The sequence below is a fragment of the Notamacropus eugenii genome, chromosome 2 (genome assembly GCF_028372415.1).
Source record: "Notamacropus eugenii isolate mMacEug1 chromosome 2, mMacEug1.pri_v2, whole genome shotgun sequence".
NCBI lineage: Eukaryota > Metazoa > Chordata > Mammalia > Diprotodontia > Macropodidae > Notamacropus > Notamacropus eugenii.
In genome coordinates, this window is record NC_092873.1 from 146,112,560 (window position 1) to 146,132,584 (window position 20,025).

The 20,025-nt window shown below is 38.6% G+C and overlaps 1 protein-coding gene across 1 annotated transcript in view; it reads right to left on the reverse strand.

Annotated features, from left to right (window-relative positions):
• IMPG1 (interphotoreceptor matrix proteoglycan 1) overlaps positions 1-20,025 on the reverse strand; it is a 125,415-nt gene that overhangs the window by 72,986 nt on the left and 32,404 nt on the right. The window contains exons 8-12 of the mRNA XM_072638061.1: positions 17,189-17,247; positions 10,266-10,286; positions 7,525-7,769; positions 2,885-2,961; positions 306-675 (exon numbers count right to left, since the gene is read on the reverse strand). Coding sequence (XP_072494162.1) covers positions 306-675; positions 2,885-2,961; positions 7,525-7,769; positions 10,266-10,286; positions 17,189-17,247 — 772 coding nt within the window. The remainder of the gene's footprint in view (positions 1-305; positions 676-2,884; positions 2,962-7,524; positions 7,770-10,265; positions 10,287-17,188; positions 17,248-20,025) is intronic.

A 20,025-nucleotide genomic window follows, 5' to 3' on the forward strand; every position in this document is an offset into this window, starting at 1 on the left:
TGTCTAGGAGCACCTAAGTGATGGAGAAAATTCAATGAGAGTTGCTGAAGAGGAATGATATAATTTGTTTGTTGTTTAAATCAACTGACTGTTAATTGGTATAGAAAACTACCAGACTTTTATGCAAAACAGTAGCTGACATGATACAGATTTTCATTTATTTGTAATCCTAATCATTATAGAATCCATTAGCTCTTTATACTATGTTGCCCATTTCAGGCTCCATCTCCCTGATCTGCAAGACTTGCCTTTTGTGATAGATAACGTCATGATTACTTTTCAGATGAATAGATTTTATGACTTACCTTGTCCAGATAGATCTTCAGTATTGAATCCTAGAAGAGGCAGTTCTGTGATGCCAGTTATTGGCTCCTCTTCTATTTCTTGATCTATCAAGAAATGACCTTTAGTACTCTCCACAGGACTGGGGACTCTTTCAGAATGGTGGTCAGTCAAAGCATCCTCTCCTGTAGTTTCCTTTCCAGATTCAGGTGCTCCAGGAAACACTGAGGGCTCATAGGTCAGAAGGTTTGGTGGAGTTAAATTCACAGGACCCATGAGAGCTTTATCAGCTGTCTTGGAAGTAGAGAATTCACTTGATAAATATTGCTCTGATACTTCTTCTGTCTCAGACTTAGGATGACCAAGTGTAAACCCAAGATTCAAGGTAGCATCCTGAAAAATGGGTTTCAAAATAGAGAGTAAAGATGATATTAAATGAGCTTTCATTCACACCATCTCTATTAGAATGCATGATTCTAATAATTCTAATAATAATTTCTAATTTATTATTAGAAATAATTCTAATTTTCTTGTGTATTATGTTTTGGTTTGTTTTATGATTTCTCCCATTCATTTTAATTCTTCTATGCAACATGACTAAGGTGAAAATGTATTTAATAGGAATGTATGTGTAGAACCTATATAAAATTGTATGCCATCTCAGGGAGGGAGGGGAGAGGGAGGGGGGACGGAGGGAGTAGAAGGGGGAAAAATCTAAGTTATATGGAAGTGATTGTAGAACACTGAAAACAAATAAAATTAAAAAAAAAATTAAAAAAAAGAATGCATGATTCCTTAGCTAGATGTGGTACATGTCTATAATCCATTCTGCCAGGGAGCTTGACAGATCTTTTAAGCTTAGGAGGTCTCAGCTTTGCTGAGCAGCTGTCCATACTAAGTATGGCAGCAGTGAGGGGAGGCCTCTGGGCTGCCCATGGAAGAGGCAGCTAGCCCAAGCTGGAAATGTAGGTACAAGCTTCCATGCAGATCAGTGGAGAGATTGGATCCATGAGTGGCCCCTGTCTTTCTAGTGTTCATGAGACAGGGAGACCCAGTCTTTATTTTTTTTTAATTTATTTATTTGTTTTCAATTTTCAACAATCACTGCCATAAGTTTTAAATTCCCCCCCCCTTCCTCCCCAAGATGGCATGCAATCTTATATGAGCTCTACATATACATTCTTAATAAACACAATTTCACATTAGTTGTGTTGCATATATGAATTAAAACAAATGGGAGAAAGCATAAGAAAAACTAAACAAAACCCAACATAACAAAAGAGAAAACTGTCTGCTTCTTTCTGTGTTCAAACTCCATAGTTCTCTCTCTGGATATGGATGACATTTTGCATCATGAGTTCTTTGGAAATGTTTTAGGTCCTTACATTGCTGTGAAAGGCTAAGTCTATCAGAAACAGTCCTCACACACTGTGGCTGTTACTGTGTATAATGTTCTCCTGGTTCTGCTCACTTCACTCACCATCAGTTCATATAAGTCTATCCAAGTATTACTAAAGTCTGCCTGTTTGTCATTTCTTATAGCATAATAGTATTCCATTACATTCAAATACCACAACTTGTTCAGGCATCCCCTTGGCCACCACAAAAAGAGCTGCTATAAATATTTTTGTACATGTGGGTCCTTTTCCTGCTTTTATGAGAGACCCAGTCTTAAAAAAAAAAAAGGAAGAAAAGAAGAAAGAAGAAAAAAGGAAGGAAAGAAGAAAGAAAGGAAGGAAGGGAAAAAGGAAGAAAGGAAGGAAAGAAGAAAGAGAGAAGAAAGGAAGAAAGAAAAAGAGAAAGGAAAGAAATAACATAAGTGCTTTGAGAATAAGGAGTGCGATTTTTAAGAGTGCCTTTTTTTTTGGCCTTTCTTTGTAATCTCAGTGCTTATTTTAGTGCCTAGCTCATGGTAAGCATTCTATAAATGCTCTGTTGATTGACTGACTTCATATTTACTTGTACATGATTTCAGCTAAATCTTGTCTTTTATGTCTTCAAACTTTATTACAAAGGTTTATCCAACTGATATTGCTTTAGTTCATCCTGGAAGCTTCTTATCTGTTCCTCTAACTTACTTTTTATTTTAAAGTTAAAGATCCCTAGGGATCATCAATAAATGAAGATATGTTTGAATTTTATAAACAAGACTGCATTTCATGCCTAGAGTCAAATTTAGACAATAATTTGGGAGACATCTATGAACAAATCACATTTGTTAAAAATAGAAAAATGCAAAACATTCTGATTAATTTGCAGGAACAATTGCTTGACATCATTGAAAATATAAATTTACCAGCCAAATTGTAATAAAAATTATTGCATAATTGGTGAATGGGATTGAAAAATGAGATGAATTAGGAAGAGCAACCAATGAGGCACTTGTTCCATTCGGATGATTGTATTTTTCAGAAGGAATCTTTTTTCAGCTATGACAAGTATTAAAACCTAATATTGAAGCAACCTGACTTTCAAATCAGACCTTAAATTTGCTTTATCATTCTGCTCTCCTTAGTCTCTCTGTGAGGCGGTGATTTTGTTTTTATTTTTTGTTGAGATTTTAAATGCTTTACATCTTGTTTAAAGAACTGAGGTCACTTACCAATGAGTGTTCAGCAAGGGTAACATCCATTACTGATTGGATGTCTTGTTCCAAGCTCTCTGGAGGCTTTTCAATTTCTGCAGAGGAAAAACATGATGCATTTGGGTGGTAATGAGCATTGGGGGAGGGTAGTAAAACTCTCAGAGTTATGTTTGAAGTCCAGTAGAACTGTGATATAAGGAATCAAAACAAAGTTAATGCAAACTAAACTATCATTAACCTAAATGATTACTTGAAAAGCAGATGTGAATGGAAAGGACCTCATGTTTGTGGAACAAGAAGTCATCACAGTGGAAATTTATACTATTTAATTATATGTTACAAATCTAGGAGGTGCCACAAAGACCAGGTGGTCAGGCCAAAGGGTCTAAATTATCAATGAACGAAAGGGGAATGATAAGAACTGGGATTAAGAATTCTTTAAACTGATTTATGTGCAACCAAAACTTGGCTGACTTTGCTAGAACACAAAATACAAATGCAATACAGAGAATAAGAGCATCTCCATGGTGTTGTGAATCTGAATTTCATCCCTTGTGGTCTAAAGAAGTTTCACTGTACTATATTTAGCCCTAAAAGATCTATTTATAGGTATTACATACATACCTCCAAGAAAATCATAATCATAGAAAACATGGAGGTAATGCTGGGTTCTCAGAAGTTATGCCAGGGGAGTTCAGGTTCTGAATGGTTCTATCAAATTGGAAAGGATTACAGTGTGCCTAGCCCTTGACATAAAAAGACCCCAAAACTTTCCATAAGGCAAAAACATGTATAGCCTAAGACTATACCTAAAAGGGACTGTGATTCAAGCAGAGGGCTAACATGGACTCTCAAATATTCCCCTCTCTCTCTCGTACAAAGGGTCTATGGATAGAATTAGAGGATCTAAAGATGGAAGGGACCCTCCCAGGGTATCTAATCTAGCACCATCATTTTACAGATGAGGAAACTGAAGCTTATGAACATTAAGTGACTTGACCAAAGTCAAATAGATGGTGAAACTCAGAAGCATGTTGGAAATCATATTCTTTGACTCTAAATCCAGTGTTTTTTCCACTGGAAAGTTCTTAGAAGAATGGGGAGGCCTAGCAAGCAGGAGGAATGAGGAAATCCTTGTCAACAAGTGTCATGAGTACAGAGCGTTAGAGAATTGTGAGCTGGGTAGAGAGGGCACATTATTTCTCTACCTCCTCTGTCTCCAGGTAGATAGCCGAAAATTTCCATGGGCTATTAATTCCCTTTAACTTCTTATCTTCCCTTTGGGCAAAAAACAGAACAAAACAAAACAAAACAACAACAAAACCTTAGTCTTTGTTCTAAATGCACACTTTAGTTTCTATGGTTTTAACTTGTTATAAAAATATTGGCCAACATAAATCCAAGCTATCTGGGATTATTACTTAGTGCTTGTGTAATTAGACCAAAGGGAGAATATTCCATTTTAGAAAGATGAAGAATTTGGTGCAGACATTGGGTTGGCTGAACCAGGATCGGGGTTGTCAGGACAATATGAAGATTACCTGCTTGGGAATACATGATGGAGGGGCTCTCCCTTCCATCCTGCCCTCTCCCCACCTTCAGAGCAGTGCTGTCCATATCCTCTGACTGTACTTCCTGTCTGGCTCAGGACACTTCTAATTGACTGCTGAGCTGAAACTCTGGATATACTGACAGGGCAATTGCCTCTCAAATCTACCTTTCCTGATTTGGAAATTATTTCCCGTCATCCTCTTTGCCAGTAAGGGGATATGTTTATAGTGGACTGTTACAAGTCTGACAAAAGAACGTGAAACCCAGACACTGCAAGTTTTAAAAAAAAAGTGAGCTTAGGCAGGCATTTTACTTTTCCTTGGATGAAGCTATTTGGCAAGTTGGGTTTGAAGAGAGGCTATGCCCCTGTGAAAGAATGAGGAATGAGTTGCTTAGAAAAATAAATCCGTATCTCTGAAGGAGATGAGTTGCTAGGGAAGTTCCAATCACACAAAAGAAGGGGTCAGCAAGTTCTCTGGACAGGCTCAGACAGATCCTCTCCATCTGGAGATAATTGACAGGTCAGTCTGTCTTGGTTATTATCATTTCAATATAGTGATGATGATGATGGCTAGCATTTATATGGCATTTGAAGGTTTACAAAGCATTTTACTTGATCCTCACAACAGCCCTGTAAGGTAGGAGCTATTATTATCCCTCTTCCATAGTTGAGAAAACAAGAAAGACTCTGATTTGTCAAAGGTCACACAGCTTGTAAATATCTAAGGCTTCAAACTTGGGTCGTCCTTACTCCAAGTTCAAAACTCTATCCACTTCATCTCCTAATCGGATCTATCAACATGATGAAAGCTTTAGTTCATCTGTTTATAGGTATGACTCATGTCTCCTATAAAGAGGCAAAAATCCATAAAATGAAAAGAAATGGATGAAAGGAAAAATATGTACTGTAAGTAGCTGTGTATCATGTGGTGGATATGTAGTTTTGGCAGTAGATTGTGTCTTCTGTCTGGGAACCAACCTAGATTAATATAAAAGAGTTCATTGCCAGAATGATATTCTTAGAGAGATGTTTGTTTGTTTGCCTTTGGCTAATCATGAAACCAATAGAAGAAAGAAGGATTGACATACAATGCCTACCTAGTCTACACCAAGAAGAAGCATCTGAGACACTGTTAACATAACTGGTCATTTTTTTGGGGGGAGGGGGTAGCAATTACTTCAATTGCTGTCTGGCCAGTTGACATTTTACAAATTTCATAGGGGATGTTTGACAATTGACAGTTGCTTTGAATCAAGACTCTTGTATTAAAATTGTATCTTGTTCCAGTTCCTGTGATCACTTCACCCCTTTTATAGTTAGTATACTAAGTTTATAAGCAGCCAGTATAAAGTAACGATAGCATGAATATTGCAAAGGGGAACCAAGAAGACAAAGACTGTCCTGTAGATCAAAGGAACATAACTGTTACTTGCAACCTATATTATATATTAAGTAAAAATCACATTCCTAGAATATATGCAAAATCAGAGGAAGCCAGTTAAGAGCCTTTTGGACCTAACTATCATGATCTAAGCCTCAGATAAACTCCAGAATCCTCAGTAGGACCAACAGAACACCAAATGTTGCTGATAACTTGGGGTGATGTGGATGTGTCAATGAACTAACCCTGAGGTGGCACTGGTAAGTCTATTCCCCACAAAATCCTTATAAAAATGAGCCTCCAAACTCCGGTTCCCAGAGTACTCTATCTCCATCTGGGTCCATGTAGCTGAATGCTCCCAACTCTAATCCCTGGTTATATAAGTGACTCTTCCCCCTGCACTGTCTTTCCCATGCTGCTTATCTTACTCCACCACTCCATCCCTATCACCAAGCCAGTTGTCCCTGTACTGCCCTCCAAACCCCCTCCCCCGCATTTGTCTCTGCACCCTTTGTGCCTTACTAAAGTGTGATTGAAGCTTTTCTCCCCACTGCGATCATTCCCTGGCCAGTACCCAGAGAATTAGGCATGCCTGTTCCACTTAATAATTCCGTAAATTAATTAGTAGTTCAGCTTTGGACCTAGGATAGCTTGAGTTGAGGAGAATTTCCAGGGGTGAGATCGTGCTAATGAGGGTCTCCCTGAAGCATCAAAATCAATGTGGTCTGGGGGTCTGATCTGGGTTTCCTGTGAACTTCTATAGACTATAACATAGCCATGGAAACATGAGAATTCTGAAATGGGTTGGTCTCTTTGTGGTTTTCCTGTAATAGCATGATAGACCAAGGGCTAGAATGAATTACAAGTGTAGTCCTAGAGTTTCTTGTTATTGCTCTTTAGGTACAGACCTATAGACCTTTAGGTACCTCTTTAGGTACAGGATTGAGTGATAATGAGTGGCAGAAGCACTGTGGACATGTGCTCTCATATCTTCCTCAACAACAGATCACAGTCCAGGAGAAGTAGCAGGCTAGAGACCAAGTCGTGCAATGACAAGTGTGCTAGATTTGGTATCAGAGGAATGAGGTTTAAATCTTCCTTCTGCTACTTATTATCTGTTACTTTGGGTAAGTTACTTAACTTCTCTAGACCTCATTTTCCTTATGTGTAGGATGAGAGTGTTGGAACAGATGACTTCTTAGGTCCCTTCTAGCTGTAAGTCTCTGATCTAAGTATGAGGTATTGTGATAAAGTTATGAAAACTACAAATGTTAATCTCATAGACATTAGCAGAGATCAAATCAGACTTCTTTCCCTCACTTCCCATTACTGACTCAGATTCTTCAAGGGTTCTCATTATAGCAACATATGATATATACAATACATGATTACTAATCACTTGATATTTTCCAGATTCTATATGAGAGTGAAAGCTTTGGGCAGACCACTATGCTAAGTGTTGGGAGAACCAGGTGAAGGATTCTTAGTTCTTATAAAACCTGGAAAGTGTCAAGTGATTGCTAACCATGTATTATATTTATGAAGTGTTGCTAGGAGGTCCCTAATTCTTTGTGACCTTGGGTAAGTCATCTGACCCTTCTGGTCCTCCATTTCCTTATCCATAAAAGAAAGACGTTGGATTAGATGATATTTTAGGACCCTTGTAGCTATAGCATTCTATGGCTGATCTTCAGGCTAAGCCCACAGCTATAACTATTGACTGACCATCAGTAAACTGAATTGTCCCCAGTTCCAGAGACTTGTCTTCCTCCAGTGCTGTGGTAATTAGTTGCTGCAGTCCTGCTGAGGTGAGACTGCTTTCTTGAAGTTCCTCCTCCTTCAAGCTCCCAGGCTTGCTTGCATTTTCAATTTCATTAGGGTGAATGGTTGACAGGTTGCTGCTGGGCCTTCCTCTTTCTGAGCTGTCTCTCTTAAAGATCACCAGCTGTCGAGCAACTGTGCTGCTTGAGCTGTAGGGTAGAAAAAGACATGACCCACCAAAAGCCATCTGTTACATGCTAAGAAAATCCTCAAAGATCTTTGGCCCTCCAAATGAGACTTGTGCTTGACTCTTTCTGACTGGGAGCTGCCTGAGGAAAGGGCCATGTTTTCTGTTCCTATTAAGACCCCAGTCCTCAGGCATCCTAACTTTCCTATGTATGGCCTGGTCTAGTTTCAGCTAAAATCTTCCACCCAACTCCCACGCCAACCTCTGGGTATCTATTCTTCCCTTTCTATACCTACTAGCTCACACTAACCCTCCTCACCCTTGCCATGAGGGGGAAGGAAACCTTAGCCTCTACTCACCCTAGCTATACCTATACCTTGACATTGCCATCCCTTTCCTTTTCTCTGTCCTATGCTAAAAAAAAATATGACATCAGATTCCCACATCTCAAAGTGAGATAAAGTGACTGTACAGATATGCCTTTGAGGACAGGGAGATATGGTGGCAGCTTTAAAAGCAGGAAGACCTAGGTGCTAGCCTTGCCTTTGGTACATACTATCCAGGTGACCTTATGCAGATCATTTGACTTCTCAGTGCTTCAGACAACTCTAGCATTGTAAGTTGCATATAAATTATTGTTCCAGGACAAGGATTATCTCTATCCTTTTTTTACACTTGTGTTCCTAACACTTAGTAGAGCATAACATAAATGGGGTTAATATGTACTTTTTCATTCATTTATTGGTAGAGGGAATTTCTACACTTAAAGTCTTCCTCTCCTTAAAGCTATTATTACTTTAATATTACTTTTATTATAAGCTTCAGGTCAGCTGTGATTTTGCTGATATAGGGACACATTAAAAAAGAAAGACAAAATATTCATTGAGATTTTGAAAAGTTGGTTTAAAAAGCTAAACATACTGGTTCTTCAATGGAACATGGAATTGGGAGTTTTAATATACTATGGGAAAATTATAAAAGAGCTCAAGATTTGAAATCGTAAGACCTAGGTTTGATTCCTGACTGCTATTTTTTACAACTTACTAAGCTCAATGTGACTTTGGTGAAGTCACTTGAACTCCTGGTTCTCAGCTTCCCTCATCTGTATAAAATGAAGGGGTGACTAGATGACCTCTAAGGTCCCCAAATCATGGGATCTATGATAGGTTGTAGTGTAGACAGTACCTCCATGGAACTGGTCTGAACCTGATGAGGGGCAGTTTAGGTACTCATTTAGTAATGGACAGTAAGTAACCTCTTGTTTAAGGGTACATTCCTCAGATATCTACTTTTGCTGCTGTATGTATAAGGAAACAAGACAGCAAGATGCATCTCCATTAATGTAAATTGTCATTAAGAAGGGTAATTTAGTGTCCAGGAATATTAATCATCCACTTTTCTCAAGTAGCAAAATTTTCTAATTAAAACAAAAATAGCTAGTGAGTTATTTCTTCTCTATGTCATCTTGGAATAAATATTGAGAAGGAGGTAAAAAGAGGAATCCAAGGAGGTACCCTCAGTGTCATGATTAGGGGATTAATGAAGTGCATTTAACATAAGAAGCTAGGCTACAAATGCTCTGTTTAGAAAAATCTGCCTTCCAGGAATTTACCATCATGCAATTTTCATTTTTTTCCTATACAATCAGCAAAGTTCTATAGAGTTGTTGTAAAGGTCTTAACTAAGAGCTCCTAGGTATTTTCTGGAGTGCTTTGGATGACACAATCAATGAGACAAGATTCTACAGTTTCATTATTTTACTGGTCAATTACAGGAGCTCTTTGATTATTCCAGAGCTCTCCAAGGCAGAGTAGCTTTTTTCACAGTTTAAACTGACCTTGGAATAGAAATAGCAAATTAATGTCTGCACTACTCCAAATTAAGGGTGCATATCTATGGGTGCACATGGACAGCTTCCTATACCTCAAATGCCCTTTTCAAGCATAGTATTCCACAATGACATCCATTTCTCAACAGACTTTGAGTTTTAGAAGGTAATTTTTAGCTTGTTAGATATGTTGTAATTAGCCCATTAGAATATAAACGTTTTGAAGGCAGAGACTTTCAGTCTGGTCTTTGTATTCTCAATGCTTAACCCAGTGCCCAGCACATAATACGGGCTTAATAAATGCTTATTGATTGATGGATGGACTGATTCACTGGTTCAGTTTGCCTGTTTATTTCCTATAAGGGAATATTTTTAAGCTAAAAATTTTCCCCTCCAACCCAAGTCAGTGATAGCATTAAGTGGTTTCTTAAAAGAAAACATTGATGAATCACTGGCTTATCCAGATACTATATCTGAAATAAAGGCTGGCTTATTTTATTGGCTCAGGATGTAGATTTGTTAGGAAACTGGTATGTAGAACACAAGCTCCTAGGGGCAGATATTTCACTTTTTTTGCATGTATCCCCAGCACCTAACATGGTGCCCTGTACTGAGCAGGTGCTCAGTAAATATATGTTGAATAAATGAATTTCCTGGGTTTCTAAAAGCAAAAGAAAGAATGTAAATTACCCATCTCTTTCCTTCTTCGGTCTTCAGTTCATTACCCCCAAGTGGGAACATGTGAAGAAGAAAGAAGAATATTTGGGTGAGCGATGGAGATTGATGAAGGGACATTGCATACATTTATATAGTTCCATTACTTGTCATCTCTGTCTTGGCTCCATAAGGGAGAGACATTCATAGCCTTTAAGAAGAGATTCTGAGAATAACATGAAACTCCATGATAAAAGTAAGAGTCCAAGAAGGGTAACAGAATGAGCACTGGATTTGGAGGCAGATGACCTGGATTCAAGTCCTGACTCTGCTGATTACTTACCTGTGTAATCATGGAAAGGTTATTTTCCCTCTTTGGGTCTCAATTTCCTTATTTGTAAAGTAAGAGTTAGATTAGCTGACTGGCAAGGTCCCTTCTATGACTGATCCTATGGATTCTGAATTGTAGCTGAACCTTGTGTGTTGGTATGTACTTGCATCTGATATGTTTTTCTTTCTCTTCTCAAACACTTTGTTCTTTCTTTTCTGTTTGCTTTTCCACTATACATTGGGCAGTACCACAAAGTTCTCTACAGTACGCATTATGGGTAGTCCTATTGCACAAGAAATTTTTCCAAGAAGGGACGTCCTAGTAGCATCTTGTAGAGAGATGAAAACATTTACTAAATTGATTATAGACAGGAATATATGGCTCAAGAGAGCCAACTGTTAATTTTCAAATGTCAACATTTATATCTTGGAAATTAGTAGATGCTACAAATTGAGGCTTTATTTGTTTTGTTGACTGTCTTGATTTAGGAAGATGACAGAGAAAATGTTAATAATATAGATTCAAATTGAGTATGTGTACTCCCCCTTCTCCCATACCAGAGAGCTGGTTGTTAAACATATGCTAGCACAGCACAGGTTACTGGTATTCTGGAAAGCCTGTCTGTGTCCTATATTTAAGTTTCAATAATCATCTGTGTAAAACAGAGTCCAATAGTAATCCAGTATCTGGCACATGGTTTATTGATTGAACTAATAGTTCATGTGAAAAGGATCTGGGGTTTCCAGTGTACTACAAGCTCAATATGAGTTAACACTGTGATGTGGCAACTGTTTTCCCCTCCCCCCCCAAAACGTCCAAAAGCTAGATATAGACTTGGTCTCCATTAATAGATGCATAGTATCCAAAGAGAATGGGGTGTTAGCCTACTTTATACTGTCCTTTTCAGACAACATAATAGTATTGGGTTGAATTCTGAGTACTACATTTTGGGAAATGATGTTAATAAGCTGAGGCAAGTACAGAATATATACAACCAGGTAGGTGAGGGGACTAGTGACTATGCCCTGCAAGCTGAAGGGAACTGGGGATGTTTAGCTTGGACAAGAGAAAGCTAAGAGGCAAATCATAACTGCCTTTAAGGTGTGGTAGAAAGAGCACTAGTGATGGAGTCAGACAACCTGGGCTCCAGTCCTGACTCTGACACTAATGACCTGGGTAACCTTGGCCAAGTGCCTTAATCTTCTAGGATCTCAGTTTCCTCCTCTGTAAAATGAGGGAGTTGCATGAGATAGACTCTGAAATCCATCCTAGCTATGATTCTAAATATATAATGGACTGATTGATATGAAAAATGAATTAAATGTGCTCTGTTTGGCCTCAGAGGTCATAATTAGGTGGAATATTTAGGAAGATAGATTTTGGCTAGATATAAAGATAAGTTTTCCAATAACTAGAACTATCCAAAAATGGAATGGGTTCTCAGGGTTGAGATGGAGTGGCAAGGTAATGGTGAGTTCTCTGTTTTGTCATTCAGTTGTTTTAGTCAAGTTTTACTCTTCATAACCCTCTTTGGGGTTTTCGTGGCAAAGATACTGGAGTGGTGTTGCCACTTCCTTTTCCAGTGTATTTGACAGATGAGGATACTGAGGCAAAGAGGGTTCAGAGACTTGCCCAGGATCACATAGCTAGTAAGCTGGACTTGAACTCAGGTCTTCCTGACTGTAGACTTGGCACTCTATCCACTGCACAACCTAGCTGCCTTTGAGTTCAGTTAATGGAAGTCTTAAGAGCAGAGACTATATGACCACTTGTCTGAGATATTACAGGAGAGATTCCTGTTGAGGGAAAAGTCGGTCTAGAACAGGTGTTTTTAAACTGTAGGCTGTGAACTTAAATTTTTAAAAATTACTGTGTTTTAGCATAATTGGTTTCCATCATAATCCTATATATTTTATTTTATGGATTTAAAAATATTATTCTGAGAAAGAGTCTACAGACTTCACCAGACTGTTAAAAGGGTCCATGGTATAAAAACAGTTAAGAATTCCTGATCTGGGTTATGTCCCACTCTAAGATCCTATGATTTGATATAGTGAGCAGTCTCTTTCCAGGGTAATTTTTTGCACCTCAGTTTCACCATAGGAATAGCTATTTGCCATTCCATATAATTTTATTTTTCTTCTTCAATCAGCAGGATTAGGTAGAATGTGCCTACCCACCATGAACCTGAGCCCTGCATTCAGTGCCTGCTGACTCCTAAAGGATGGTCATATGAACAATGAGACTGATGCATTCACTGAAATTACTCTGGCCATTTGTGGCCATTCAGTCTAGAAGACACATGCAATTTGTCCACTTTATATCTCAAATGACAGATGGAGATGAGAAAAGACTACGCTAGATATTAAGGGATTAACAGCTCAGTGCTTTATGAGTAGAATGTACTAAATGCACCTGGCTCTCAGTAGATACCTTTCATGCAGTAGCAAAATAGAGCAAAAGCAAAGTCGATCAGCCCTAGCTTTCCACCTCTCAGCACTCCCAAGGGAATGTGTATAGTAATGAGGGTTGTTGTACAGGGACGAAAACGTCTTGCTTCTTCCCTGACCCAGCTGAGGACGATGAATCGCTTGTCAAGCAAGTCATTCAATAAGCATTTATTAAGCGCTTACTGTGCTTAGGGCTGTAGATACAAAGAAAGGCAAAAACATGGTCCCAAGCAGCTCCCATTCCAACTGGGAAAGATCTGCAAAAAATGGTGCATAGAAGATACTTAAGTGGAGATTAGGGGCAGGGTGGTGGTGCAGTAAATAGAGTGCCAGCACTGGGTCAGGGAGACTCATCATCCTGAGTTCAAAACTGATCTCAGACACTTGCCAACTATATGAACCCAGGCAGGTCACTTACCCCCGTGTGCCTCAGTTTCTTTATTTGTAAAATGGGCTGGAGATGTAAATGGCAACCACTCTAGTATCTTTGCCAAGAAAACCTCAAATAGGATCACGAAGAGTCAGACACGACTGAAACTACCGAACAACAACAAGCCAAGTGATGGTACTGGGTGGTGGGAGGGAGGAGGATTATGGGGAAAGGCCTCCTTCAGGAGCTAGAATTTGAGCTGAGTTTTGAAGGCATTAAGGGAAGCCAGGAGATGGAGGTGAAGAGAGAGCATTCCAGGCACTAGGGGATAGCCCATGCAAATGAGTAGAACTGGAAGACTGAGCGTCCTGTGTGAGAAACGATGAGAAAGCTAATATTGCTGGATAGTGTAATAGGTAGTAGAGATGATAACTAGAAAGGTAAGAAGGGGCTAAACGGGGAAGGGCTTTAAAAGTCAAACAGGATTTTACATTTGACCTTTGAGGTGGCAGTAGGAGAGCTGTTGGAGTTTACTGAGTGGGTGGGGTGACATGGTCAGACCTGAGAGTGGGGGCTAATCTGTACCTTTGTTCATTTCCATTGAGGGGGACAGAATGACAGTAGCCTGCTGTCCTGGGAGTTCTGCCTTCTGATCACAGACAGGAGGGTCTGTCTGCCTTGTTTTGTGAGAAAAGACTAACTTTGCTGCTGACTACTGTTTTTCAGCAGATGAGGGAATGATGAAATAATTCCCATGGCCTCATTTTCAGGTGTAACTGAAACTTCTATTCCTTTTGAGTGAATAATTATGGAATACGGGCTTATCATGCTCAAAAGAAACCTAGTATGAAGTTATCTGAGTCTGCAGAAACAATATTGGAGGGATTTTGATAATCCAGTGAAAAGGATGCTTTCACTCCAGTTCAGCATGGGGGCACAAATAAAGGAAGCAGGATTTTTTTTCTTTGCTAGAAAAAGAACTTACAAAGGAGACCAAATGAATAGATTGACTGAGATAACATTTCTACAATTAAGAGACATCAGTAGGGATGAAATTCTAAACAGGAGATTAATACCTTTTAGTTTATAAGCTTGGGGCTTGGGGAAGAAAAAGAATAGTTAATGATGCTAGAAAATGAAAATAATGGAATGGTCTACATTTAAAATACTAAGAAACTTACTTGATGTATACCTCTCCAGGTGGGTCTGACCCCAAGAGAACCCTTTTGGAGTCAGATGAACTGAATCTGAGGTCCAGATCTGCCACCTGTGTATCTTTGGTCAAATCTCTTAGAATCTCTGTTTCAGTTTCTGTATTGGTAAAGTGACAGGGTGGGCAAGCAGGCCTCTCTGGTCCCCTTCCAGCTCTAAGTCTATGATCCTACGAACTGTAATTTCATCGATATGGCTCCTTCCTCCACAAACACAAAACCTTGTTGACTTAATCATTTTTTGGGGTGTTGTTCTTGAATAATTCATCAGTTTGTGAGCAATTTAGTGATGGAGTGAGCTTCTGTGGAAGGAGTGAAGCTGGTCTATGGACGGCAGACATCTAGCCTGAACATTATATGCACAGTTCATTAAGGGGCCAACATTCCATGCCTTCTTAGCTCAGCAGGACCAGACAGAACTTGTGCTACTCTGGCCAAGCCTTTGAGAAGCCAGGGTCATGCCCATGCCCTAAATAAAGATTCAGAGTATCAGTGAAAAAGTGAGGTTGTTGTTAATATGTTTGTCTTCTTTTAGTTATTAAGAGAAAATTATCATTTTCTAAATATGTGACTTAAAAGGTTTGCCACACAAAGTTTTAAAGTAGTTGTGACCAAAGGAAAATGATACTCAAGGGAAAATCTTTGCATTTATTTTTATAACTTATTTAAAGAATCATATCTCGTCCTTAAAAAGGCTTTAGGCCAAAGGGTAAGTTGTCACCTAATGTGTATGCATATTACTTTGATATCCAAGTTTCTTCTTTCATTCTTTGATTTTTCAAGGCGATTAGGTGACATAGTAGATAGAACGCTGGGCCTATTGTAAATATCTGACTAAGATCAAATGAGATAACACACGTGAAGTATTTCACCAACTCTAAAACACTCGTGTTCTTTCTGTTTCTCTCTGTATACTCACAGGGTGTTCCAAAAGTCTTAGTGTAATTTAAAGATATTAAGGTTGAAGCTATTAAAACTTAAATTTTCACTAAGACTTTTGGAATACCCTATGTATGTACGTGCATATATATATATTTACATATACACATATTTATATACACACATGTATATAGGTACACATAGGTATATGTGTATACATATACCCAACATACATACATATATCATAATATATACACCCATATACATTTGGTCTAGGGAGGGGGTGCTGGGCTTGTGATTTCATGGTGTAAGGAGCTCTTGGTATAGAAACTTTCTGCATCAGTGAAGACTGTCAACTTTTCTGTAACTTATAGAGAATTTCCCAAGAAAATGAGATGCTAAATGGTATTTGCCAGGATTACTCAGCTAGTATATTTCAAAGATTCCAGCGCTGAAGCTTTATTCACTATAAACCATGATGCCATTACGTGTTATGTAAATGCTAATTATTATTATCTATTCTTTATTTTAATGATGTTTTTCATTTATTTGAAGATGATCTTAATTTCAATATATCTGAGTTCACCATGAAGTTTCTTCTTATTATATCATACATAACAACTTTAAATTAAAAATCTGCTAATTTTACTGCAGCAGCTTGTCTAGAAACAGCTTGCCTATATTCAGAATTTTATTCTTTCCATTTTTATTTTGGTTTCATACATATAATTTCATATGAGCTGCTGCAGACTAGCATCGTGAGATGAAGACAAATGAGTCTACTTTTGTCAATATTAAGGATTTCACTGTTTTTTATGTTCACTTTTTAATATTTCCTTCTCTCAAAGTTACACAAATCAGTGGGGCATGGAAACTGAGAAAGAAATAAACCAACCAAGCGAACACACACAGAAAACTATTTATGAGCTTGTCTTATTCCTGCTGACTCGGTATATCCTGTGGCTTTGAAAAACTAGACAACGAGTATGCCAAGATGGAACTTTACCTGTACCCCCACCTCCCTGCCGTTAACCTTAGATACAGGGAATCATATTCTGCTCATGTTGGAACTGAATTATAAGCCTGCTGTGGACTTTTAAAATAGCAAATTGTCAACCCATCTGGGGGTATGAGATGGATGCTTGGCATAATGAATGGTTTTAAAAAGTCTTGCCAAAAGCCACCCACCACATTAGTGTGTTTTGATACTAAAGGATAAAAACAAGGCTGCTTTTATCAGCTGTGGGTCCATGTGCCAGAATGCTGATGGTGAGGGCAGTTGGAAGATAGTTTCATCCTTTCCTTTCGCCTGATGGGACTTACAGATGGTGGTATTCTTGTCCGTGATTTGGAAAACCTGGTTGCATGATCATTCTCTAAGCTACAGGCCAAAGAGGCCTTTATATCCTTATTTGGTCCATCTTATATGAGCCAGTTTTAAAAGGGGATCATTAAGAACCTTGCCAGCAAATCATGGTTGAAGAGTCTGTAGATAAAGAAGTGCTTTCCTTAGAGCGGGAGGAACTCAGTTCATTTAAAAATGACCCAGACTCATGTTCATCTTTGAAATTCTGGCTATCTAGAATGCATCTTATTTTTAGGATAGAAGTGAGTCAAACCTTGGAATGAATAATGCATGTTTTGTATTGATACAGCTTTTAAAAAAAAGTAGGGAGAAGGTCAGGAAAATACTGAGAGAGTTAGATTTTCATACTTACCTAAATCCTAATACATGGATTTCTTTGAATCCTGGAAGTGTCTTAAATATTTTTTGCATCTGGAGAGATAGAGAGAGAGATAGAGATAGATAGATAGATAGACAGATAGATAGATAGATAGATAGATGAGAGAGAGAGAGAGAGAGAGAGAGAGAGAGAGAGAGAGAGAGAGAGAGAGAGAGAAATGATCTTGTGAGATCCCTCTTTTAGACTTCCAAGCCTTTCCTCACTTGAAAAAGCACCCACTTGGAGAATGTTTTGGATGACTTAGGAAGAGGGAAGAATTAAGTACCTCTTGGAGAGATATCTAATAGGAAGGAAGGAAGGAAATAAGTACATATGAAGTGCCTGCTGTGTGCAAGGAACTGTGCTATGTGCTTTACAAATATTATCTCAATCTTCACAATCCTGAGAGGTAGGTACTATTATTAGCATAATAAATCAAAAAGGGAAGGAGAACAGAAGTGATTCTTAAGTCCAAAACACTTGGATTTGTTTGTAACTCTTTCCCAAATCCAGTCCAAGCGTTCTTATTTTCTTCTTGCTGTTTTCTGAGTAATTTATGATCTACCCTAGTCTTCTGGAATATTTTCTCTGAATAAGCTGTGAGTCCATTTATAGGCAAAACTTACTGGTGCTTGACTACTAGGTTTTTATTTATGCACCTAGGAGGTAGGCATAATATTCTGAGAATCCTCCTTATTAAGTCCAGAATAATTATGTGTTGTTAGAACTGGTCTTAATGTGGAGATGTATACTAAACATAAAAGAGATGGTTTAGTAATATCAGATGTTGTGGAAAATGACTTTGGAATTTTGGCTTCCATGTGCTTTACAAAGCATTTTCTTAATTGATTTGACATTTCACCATCCTCTGTGTATATCACCATATCATTCTCCATGCGGTGTTTGCAAACACAGCAGCAGGAGGCTGCATTGTTACCAAAATGAATAATTAGTTACTCTCAATTATCCATGCTGCTGCACAGTAATGTAGCTAATCCCCCAGTCACTGATTTGAGCTTCAGACTGCATTTATAGTGATTGACCCGCATGTTAGGTTCTAGACCACTCTAGAATCTGGTAAGTGGCTGTTGGTCCAGCTCATAGATATAAGATAAGATAGATATATCGAATCAAAGTTCTGAGTGAATGTTGACCTCCTTACTACACCTGTGACAGTCTTTAGAGCTTGGAGATTGACTCAGGGGAGTTGAGATTAGTAACAAATCCAGGCCTTGAACAATTTTTGGCAACTTTGTATATTTGCTTTGTCATGCAGACCCTCAGATGAAGCACCTATTAAATGCTTATTATAGACCAGGCATTGTGCTAAATGTTGGGCATGTCAACAAAAGAAGGAAAGGTAATCCCTGCTCCCAAGAAACCTGTATTCCAATAGGGGAAGACAACGTAGAATGCAACGCTGGAAAGGAAGAGGAGGAGGAATGGAAAGGTAGTAAAGGGGAGGCCTGGGCCCTGTCAAGATAAGGTAAAAAGCTCACCTTGCTGATCCATCATGACCACCTGTGAGCCCCAGAATCTGGAAAAGTTTCCTAGAATGTCTGACAGATTGGCTGTTCCATCCCAATCAAGTTGTTCAGTTTCTCAGTGCCTCTAGACAATCTCTAATATTATAAGTTGTAGAGAAAATGATAATCCCTATCTGTTGAGGAAATTCTCACTGGCTGCTTCCTATTTGGATGAAATCACTGGGCTGATTCATATCATCCACACTCCTCTTCTCTCCTGTGCCCTTCAAAAAAGTGCCATAAGTGGAAAAAAAACCCCATTGATTAAATAAGACCTGTTTGAGGAATCCTACTTTGGATACTTGTTAACTGTGTAATCCTGGGACAATCATTAATCACTTTGAGCCTAAATCTCCCTATCTGTAAAATGGAGAAGATGCAAGGCAGATAACAGTTTAATAATATATGATAATATAATAACAATAGTAATGATAGCCTATATTTATATAATATTATTTCATTTGATCCTCAAAACAACTGTAGGAGACAGGTGCCATTATTATTCCCATTTTACAGTTGAGGAAACTGAGGCAGACAAAACTCAAGTGACTTGGTCACAGTTACATAGCTAGTATGTTTCTGAAGCCAGCTTTTGAACTCAGGTCTTCCTGACTCCAGGTGCAGTACACTATGCACTGTGCTACCTAGCTGTGATCCATTCTTACTATTGTTTTCCTTGCTATGCTGTAGGAAAATGGTCACTGATGACAAGATAACCTGAAGAGACAGCTGGGTGGAGTTGTGAAGAAAGAAAGGGGCTCAGACAATAGCAGCCAATTCCTTTTGGACACTTGTATTAAGCTGCTCATTAGGTTTATTACGGAAATTAAATTACTACCAAATGCTGTCCATTAATTCCTGATTAGACCCAGATGACTTCTTCTAATGCTGCAGTGGGGCTAATACCAAACAGATTGGCTTTCTACTATCCAGCTTTTGAGGGGTGTGGGCTCTGTTTGCATAGCCAGCCTGTCTAGGAGAGCAACTGATATTGAGAGCCAGAAGGTTTCCTTTTTATGAGTCTGTCAACAATGGTGTAAAAGTAAAAAGGGGGGAGGGCAAGAGATGTCTCTTTGGATTTCACAAACCTTCCTTTTCTTTAGCTGGTGGAGTTTCCAGTGCAGAAACATGACGCTCCTTCAGAATAACAGTTTTTAAGAAATGATGTCCATTAGGCATACAGAACATTTTCATTGACTCAGAGTTAAAACTGAGTTCATCTAATCTGTCCATTTTGCAGATGAGGAAACTGAGGCCAAGGGGAGGGAAGTGATTTGGTCCAGTTATACTAGTTAATAGAAGAAT